The sequence below is a fragment of the Protobothrops mucrosquamatus genome, unplaced genomic scaffold, assembly GCF_001527695.2.
Source record: "Protobothrops mucrosquamatus isolate PMUCROS unplaced genomic scaffold, P.Mucros_1.0 scaffold1365, whole genome shotgun sequence".
In the NCBI taxonomy this organism is placed as follows: Eukaryota; Metazoa; Chordata; class Lepidosauria; order Squamata; family Viperidae; genus Protobothrops; species Protobothrops mucrosquamatus.
Window position 1 is genome coordinate 119,434 of NW_015387556.1, and position 8,791 is coordinate 128,224.

At 34.1% G+C, this 8,791-nt stretch overlaps 1 protein-coding gene across 1 annotated transcript in view; it reads left to right on the plus strand.

Moving 5' to 3' along the window:
* Nucleotides 1–396: 396 nt before the first annotated feature.
* ZBTB41 (zinc finger and BTB domain containing 41) overlaps nucleotides 397–8,791 on the plus strand; it is an 18,632-nt gene continuing 10,237 nt past the window's right edge. The window contains exons 1-4 of the mRNA XM_015821622.1: nucleotides 397–1,592; nucleotides 3,814–4,021; nucleotides 5,462–5,531; nucleotides 6,509–6,656. Of these exons, the coding sequence (XP_015677108.1) occupies nucleotides 479–1,592; nucleotides 3,814–4,021; nucleotides 5,462–5,531; nucleotides 6,509–6,656 (1,540 nt within the window). The 5' untranslated portion in view covers nucleotides 397–478. The remainder of the gene's footprint in view (nucleotides 1,593–3,813; nucleotides 4,022–5,461; nucleotides 5,532–6,508; nucleotides 6,657–8,791) is intronic.

Consider the following 8,791-nt stretch of genomic DNA (forward strand, 5'->3'; position numbering starts at 1 on the left):
GGTGTAGTAGAAGAGCCTTTCTGCTGTGGCTCCTGCCCTTTGGAACATCATACACCCCAAGGTGTGATCTGCACTCATCCTTTTGATCTTCCATAAGAGCCTGAAAAACTGGTTCTGCCAGTTGACCTGGTGCCTAGCTATTTTTCCTATTGCTTCTGCTGACAAGTAAAGAAATAGGTACTATTCACAATTTGATAATCTGAGTGTGACTTGTAGAATATTTTGGTATCAATTCAAAATGAAATTTTCCTTTCTAGAAAGAGAGGGTGGATGCCAATTCTTAGGACCTCACCAAATGTGGAAGTAAATTAACTGGTGTTTAAAAAAAACCTGAATGAATCTAGTTTTTTCATTGGTTTTAAAGAGAATTATTTGATCCATTTGCAGGTTATAACTTCAAGTATCACTGAAGCAACTATTTGTTTGGAAAAGTTTGGCTTATTTATAACAGTTCTGATTTTAACGTGGCACAATTGCAATGAAGAAGAGAAGAAGACTTAATGTAAATGTAGATCACAAAATACATCTTGGTCACCGAAGGGAGCAAACGGATAATATTCCTGTAACAAATTCTGAACAGGAAGCTCATGTTGATTCTACAGAAATAGCTACAGCAGGCCAGTTCATATATTCCAAAGAACTTTCTCTGCCGCCTGATCAGAGAAAGCTTTTAACTTCTTTGCAATATAATAAAAATCTACTTAAATATTTAAATGATGATCGACAGAAGCAGCCGTCTTTTTGTGATCTTCTTATAATTGTTGATGGAAAAGAATTTAGTTCCCATAAAGTAGTAGTTGCTGTTGGGAGCAGTTACTTTCATGCTTATTTGAGCAAAAATCCAAATACAAATGTTATTACCTTGGATCATGTAACACATTCTGTTTTCCGTCATCTGCTTGAGTTTCTTTACACATCACAGTTTTTTTTAAATAAAAATGAAATACCTTTAGTTTTAGAAGCAGCAAAATTTTTAGATATTATTGATGCAGTTAAATTGCTAAATAGCGAAAATGTTTCCATTTCACCATCTGAAGAGAAAACAAAAAAACCATCTCGGGTAGAAAAGACAACTGAACAAACTCCTAAGATAGCCAACAATCACCAATGCACCTTGTGCAATCGTAATTTTTGTTACAAGAAATCATTAGAAAATCATTTGTCCAAAGCACACAAATCTGCTGTGTGGGAAAAAGAACGTGGGCTAAAAATGGTTGAGAAGTCAGTGATTTCTACCAGACGATCAGTGCGAAATCGTAAATGCCCAGCCAAGTTTGATCAGAGTGACAATGAAAGTGGCAATGCATCAGATATCAATTTAGATACAATTGCTCCTAGTAAGGAGAGCAGTGAATCTGAGGACAGTGGAAGTGAATACAATACTGAGGAGCAGGAAGAGGACTCTTTGGGAGATGATACAGAGTCTGAACAGCACAGTGAAAAAGAATGTCGTGGAGAGGTCCATGAACCAGATAGTCCAGCAGGAAATATTTCTGAAGATAATCATTCCACATGTATTCCATCTATTCTTCAGAACAGCAGCAAAAAATGTTTGCAGTGTCCTAAGTGTGATAAAATATTTGATCGACCAGGTAAATCAGAATATGTTTTGTCTTTTACCTTTGCAGGGTGGCTGTAATATAGGTTTAAAAGCAATCAAAAAGTCATTTTCAATCTTGGGTTAATATCTAAGGCCAGACTCAATGTATAGAATTGTGATTATTCTTTAGATCTTAAATGTATCCATGGTGCATTTAACAGTACATGCAAAACTTTAGGCATCCCTTGTAAAAATTAATCCTTCACTGAATCCTTAAATTAATAGAAGCTGACACAATCTCTCTGTTTGTACCATTCAAGGCAGCATACATAATGCTCCTTCCTATTTTACCCACAGCAACAACCCTGCAGTTCATTGAGCTGAGGAAGACCCAGCAGGCTCTCTATCAGTTGAGATTGCTATTTGGAAGACATTAGATTTTTTTATAGCTTTTCCTGCTGTGTAAGAGTGATTTTTCAAATGCTCAAGAAAGCTGATTAGAAAAACTCCTAGCTGCTGAAATAAGATAAAACAGTCACAGCCTGAGAAGTGAGATTATTTGATGACCACATCTGTATAGTTGTCTTGACCTAATTGAACTATAGGTCTAATAAAGCAATCACTTCATTGGGCCTTATTAACAAGTTTATTGTACAATAAAAATGAACTGTAAGGTATCTACACTGCTATACTTGTTACATTAACTTATCTTATTTTGAATCTGCCTACAACTGGATTTCAAGAACACTGCATGTACTCAAACATACACCGAAATTGCAGGCAAACAGTATTCAGATTAATAAGTAATGTTAAATTAGGGAGACCTCAGAAATATAGACAAAATGTCCTCCCACTCCTCCCCCCCCCAATTCAAATGCTTCATCTCCACTCAAACTCTACCTGTGTTGTTCAGGCCTCCAATCAATGTAGGAATGAGTCCCTACAGTTATGAAAATATATTAGCACTGTGATATATACTATAAGCAATATTAAATTCTACACATTGTAAAACCTAATGTTCATTCAATGAATAGCTAATTTGCTTCACTGGTATATAAATTCCATGCAATGAAAAATGCATATAGCTCATTTCAAATATTGTAGCAGGTTTCCACATGTTTGGTAGCATTTAGCTGTAGAATGTTTTGTCTGTTGTACTACTGAATTGTAGAATTTCTCATCCCTCGCCATGGGTTGTACTAAGTGGGATTGTTGGGAGCTACAATTCAGCTGCATCTGGAGAGCCTACAGATTATTGGCCTGCTCTTTAAATTATTGCTCCTCAACTGGTATGTGGTAACTTCGGTAAACCTATCAATTTATTACTTTATCAATAGCATCGTAGCTATTTCTTAGAGAAGCAAAAGTCTAGCCCTGATTCTGGATATCCTTTTGCCCAATATGCAATTCTAGGCTTACAGTTCTATTGAAAGTTTATTTTATATATATATATATATATATAACTGCCCATCTCAATAACTCTGGACAGCTTAACAATTCAAAAAATATACTACAATTAAAAACATTTTTGAACAATAAAAATACATGAAATCATTTGAAGATGTCTTTTATGGCTGCCAAAATTCATGTAACTGATAATATCAAGTGTGAACACCTACATGAAGATATTAGTTTATTTAAGATTAACTAACCTGCATTCTCCTATGGATGATTAAAACATCTGAACAATTCAAGATAAAAATAAAGTTGCATTGGTTTATCATATTGTAGTATGGGTTTGAAATCTTAGTTTATTTAAAGTTAAGTTACCTCTTAGTATAGTTCTAGACATGTTTATAGAATCATATTCAGATAATGATGTTTAATTCATAGTTGCTTTGTGGTCCAGGGCTATAGGAATAGGAATTGATAATAATGTGTAAGATTATAGTAAGAAAAAGAATCCCAGCCATTCTTTAGCAACTTGTTTTAAGACAACTGTTCCACTGCTAAAGGTGAAAATAATGTATTTCTGCACAACTTATTGTGTAATCCAGCCCTTTGTATAAGTATCTTTTGTATAGATTGAGAGTGTTAATTGATACAGTGGGATGGCAGTTATATACCATCACATTGCTATCATTTGTTAGTTCTGCTACATAAAAAAAGGTGATGTTCCAGCCAATAATCAGGCTTCTTTAAAAAATAATACATTATAAAATAATTTGTGTTAAAACTTTGTAAAGACTTCACACAGAACACACTATTATGATAATAGAGGTTAATATTTTAAGCTGTTTCTCATTTTAAAATATATATCTTTTATTTTGTAGGAAAATTTGAAAGCCATGCTCGAGTACATACAGGTGAAAAGCCTTTTGAGTGTGATATTTGCCAGCAGCGTTATTCAACCAAATCTAACTTAACAGTACACAGAAAAAAACACAACAGTGAAATGGAATTTCATAAAAAGGAACACAAATGTTCATATTGTAACAAACTACATGCCACCAAAAAGACCCTGATAAAGCATGTAAAAAGGCAAGTATCGAATCATACTGCATTTTGGGTAATATAGAATGATCATTTGATTTCCTTTTATTATAAAATTATAAAAGTATGCCACAAGAAATTAGATATAAACAATAGTCCAGTTAAATACACGGCAACTTATTTTAAATGTGTAGGATGTTAAAAGTATGCATAACATAAATCAGCCTTTCCTAGTATGCCCTGCCTGGAGAGGATGAAAATCTAGATCAGGGCTTTTCAACCTTTTCACCCATTGTACCACTTTTAGGATATGGCAACATCCGAGTACCACCAGTACCACATCCGAGTACCACCACTAGCAAGGTGTCAAAAACACGATGACCAAAAAACAAAAGGAAAAAAGTGATAAAAGTACAGGTAGTCCTCGACTTAAAACAGTTCGCTTAGTGACTGTTCGAAGTTACAATAGCACTGAAAAAAGTGCCCCCCAAGCCACAGCCGAGCAAGACACCTGCCTGCGGTGCTCTTCCTCCTGTCCGAGGTTTTCATTGTTGTGAGCATTTCTGTTGAGGATTGGTGGGGTGGGGGGTGTTTTGTTTTTATTCCCCCCCCCCCCGTCTGCTGGGTGGTTGCAGCAGGTTTTGGTCACTTCACATGACCCTGGGACACTGTGACTGTCATAAATATGAATCAGTTGCCAGGCATCTGAATGTAAATCACAAGATCCTGAAGATGCTGCAACATTCCAGCTGATCGGCGCGTCTTCTGGGCTCAGCAGAAGCACCAGGATCAGTGAAGAAGCACTGATCCTGGTGCTTCCGCTGAGCCCTGACAGACCTGCAGCTCCAGCCATCTCTCACTCAGGCTTGTGCAGTGCTGCCACCGGTTCAGCTCATTCCCCTCCCCCCATACCACTTTTCTAGGATGGTCGCGTACCACCTGCCAGGTGCCAATGTACCACAGGTGGTACCTGTACCACTGGTTGAAAAGCCCTGATCTAGATGACCCCAAGCTAGGTAAAATTGTGCATATTTATAAAGCAGTATAAGTCACCTTGAATCAAATCAGGGTGTATGCATTCCACCAAACATGTACATATGAGAAGCGAGATACTAATATATTCAGTAATACTATGTGTTTCTTCTCTTTAATGTATATCCTGCTGTTCTATTGGGTGAATATTGAAAGATGGTTTAAGTAAATTGGGACAAAAATGCTTAAAGAGGATGAATAAAAGCATATTAAAAAACAGTTAACATTTGTGCTGATGTCAAATTGGAAAGTTTAGCTTGGGTTATCTACATAACTTTTCAAATGGAAATGTAGATTAAGAAACTTCAAATATTTTGCTTTTTTATATGCAATACTAATAATATTTCTTTTTAGTGATATAAAATTAGGCCAGCAAGCAGCAACAAAATGTAAAATAGTGATTTGCTTGTGTTATATTTATTAAATAAATAATTTCTTAGTAGATTTCCCCCTCAGATTTCATCCTGAAAATATACAAGAATTTCTGTCTACCAGGAAGAAAAAAAGCGAAGGATGGAAATGTGAGGTAAATGTGATTTTGGTTTCACTGAAATTATTTGATACTTCTGATTTATTTTTTAAATCTGTGACTTGAATCCAGATCAGAGGCTATGCATTTATTTACTGGAGTTCTTGAATTTGCTGTTTTAACTGCACTTAGAATGATTGTATATTATTTTAGAATGCTCCTCAAGGAGCTGCAGTAGGAAAGGAATCTCTGAAATTCCAGAGCATGGATGAAAGCTTTGCTCCATGCTCTTGGTTATGTTGCTGCTTTTATGCTGTGAGAGTAATATGCAGATGTTATTTTAGTACATTGACCTGATAAGTGATTAGTGCCTAAAACAATTTATGCTAAAGTTACTAAATCATAATTTTAGGTATAAATGGGAAATCCTATATTATGTGCTTTAGTGTGTAAATAGTGCATGGTGCAGTTGGGTTAATAATAAAAATAATAAAAGATAATAAAAATAAAAAGTACTACAATATGACTTCATGGATTATTGATGCATGATCTTTTTGGTCAATAGTTTGATAAGGTAACTTTAGTGGAGAAAATAGTATGTAGCAATCAACACTGAGTAAATCACCATATATGCTAAAGTTGCAATAAAACTTGAAATTAACAGAATTAACAGAGAAGCAAATAGACCATAACTATGCAATTACATAGTACAATCATTTTCAGAAAGCTATCCTATATATTCACATATACACCTATGAGCAGCTAAGCCAACCCTCAAATTTTGAACCAAAAGATTATGAAAAATCCATCATAAGCCAATCTGCGTAAGCCAAACCCAATTTTTGGGTACATTTTGGCATCTAAAATTCTCAGCTTATTTGCGAATGTAAATGGTAATATGTTTATTTATAATTCATTTCTTTGAGCGATAAGATTGGGTTTATGTATATATTTTCACAGATAACTTGACTTTCTTCAGGAAGCTCAAGGTTGTGTACCGTATTTTACTTAATCATTGCATGTTGTTGCTACAGATTTGCAATAAGTCTTTCACACGAAGACCTCACTTGGAAGAACACAGAATTCTTCACACTCAGAATAAGCCTTTCAAATGTACCTATTGTGAAGAACATTTTAAATCTCGCTTTACAAGATTGAAGCATCAAGAGAAGTTCCATTTAGGTAAGAAAATATTCAGTGCACATATGTTTTCAATTCATTAGCTGAATGAATTCTGTATACTAATTTTGCAGTTCTCAGTGTTTGAACAATTCTTTAAACTGCTTGAAGATGAGGTTCAATTTTTGGACAAATTAAATGAATCCTTATTTAGAGCTTGTTTAGAAAAAAATGTAGTTAATCTAATTATAGTTAGGGATTTACAGTTTATATTTTGCAGTCTCGGTGTTTTCCCCATCCTCCACTTCAGCCTATCTATTTGATTTCACCACTTCATTCTGAAGTTGGTGGAAGGCCAATTTTCCATTAACCTGACCAATTATTTGATTTTTAGCACAAATTACAAAAACTGTTTTTGAATGAATTTTGAAAAATGCAAAAAATAAAAGCCCAACAACAGAAGAGAGGTGGAGAAAGTTATCAAGGTCACAGCCTGTTTGGTAAAAAAAAATGTGTACCTTTGTGAGCTACTAAACCTTTGGAGCTTGCTGTATTACATATTTTTTTCCGTTTCTTGGAAACAATAAAGTTTTAGACTCATCACCTTTGAACAGAAATGATTAAAATTTTTCTCCTAAACCATTTCCTTCATTGCTGAGAACTAAAGTAACATATGAAACATTGACCAGTTTATATTTCATTGTTTGTTCAGTCACAGGTAACAATTTGTGCATTTACTGAATAATTAGACAAATAAAAGAACATGAAGATTTTTTTTGTCGGTTTTGTCATTAAAATCTATTAGGGAAAAAATTGCTGCAATTCTATTTAATGTATCAGTACAACCGTAGTACATTTGAAATAGAAAGATTAGGTGACATTTATTTTTTGAAGTACCTCTCAATATAAAAAACAACAACAAGTAAGGACTTAGGGTTATTGGGCTTCTGCAATACATGTAGCCTGGAAGATATAACTACACTTCCTAGCATTTTTTCCCTCCTTGTTTTTTGAGCTTTAAAAGCTGTGGTTGTGATGTTGACATGGATACAGATTTGCTTGGATTCACAGGGCTACAGAAGAGGAAATGACCATTTCCAATTTCTTCTTTATTGTAATAGTCTTCCACCTATTCCTTCATCATGGTACTAGAAATAGCTGTTTTAAGAATGGTATTCTGTAAAGGAAAATATAAGCTCTTTTAAGGCAAAAGATATTGGAAATTACCATCATGCATTCTGCAATTTGGTAAATCTACTGGCCCTTAGAAAGTGAAGCAGAATTGAATCAGAGAATGTGGGATTTGCAGTATGAAGCTTTTAGGGTTGTTTTCTCTGTTTTTTCAAATAATAATTAAGGAAGTGGCCAGTTGCCCAGTTCATGAATAGCTATTATATTTCTACTTTTGTATTTTATAAGGATAAATCATGGCTGTGCTTTTCAAGAGCCATCTGCAATCTGGCATTTCTTTTCTGCAAGTAACTATTGGTAATTTGGTACATTTTGAGGGAAATTGTTCACTTAATAAACATCTGTTGAAAACAGTTGCTTTCTCTTGAACTCCAAGAAGAGTTCAAGAGGCAGCATGGCTGTTTTTTGCTAATAGAATGCTAAATGATTATTTGAATCATACAATCAAGTTTTAAAAACTTAGGGGCAGATCAGCTCTCTTTGGCTATGTCAGACCTAGATTTTTAGATATTGGCAAAAGTACAGAAAAGAATCACATGACAGACAATTCATAGATAAACTGGTCAAGGGAGTCACTATTCGTAGTTGTGACACCATAATTTAATGGCTTACCAAGTTGTCTATAAAAATGCAATATCAATGTGTTTGTGTTTAAGTTTTACAAAAAGAAGAGAATGCAAAAAATACAAAGCTATACAAAGTATCTTCCTTTTTGGTAAACTTAATTTATTGTGTCAGAATTACCAATAACAACATCTGGGGAAGAAATAATAAACTGTTTAAAAATGGAAGATTTTTTATTTATTTATTTTTTTTATTATTATTATTATTTTTCACCATACACCATACACCAAAACTACATAAACATAACTCTTTTCTTCTAACAGAACAGTGCTTTACATTTTAAATGTTCTTTACATCTTATTTACATTTTATATACATCAATAATTATATCTTTTTCTTTCTCTGTTCTAGCCAATTATAACATTTATTCCAAATTTCATAAA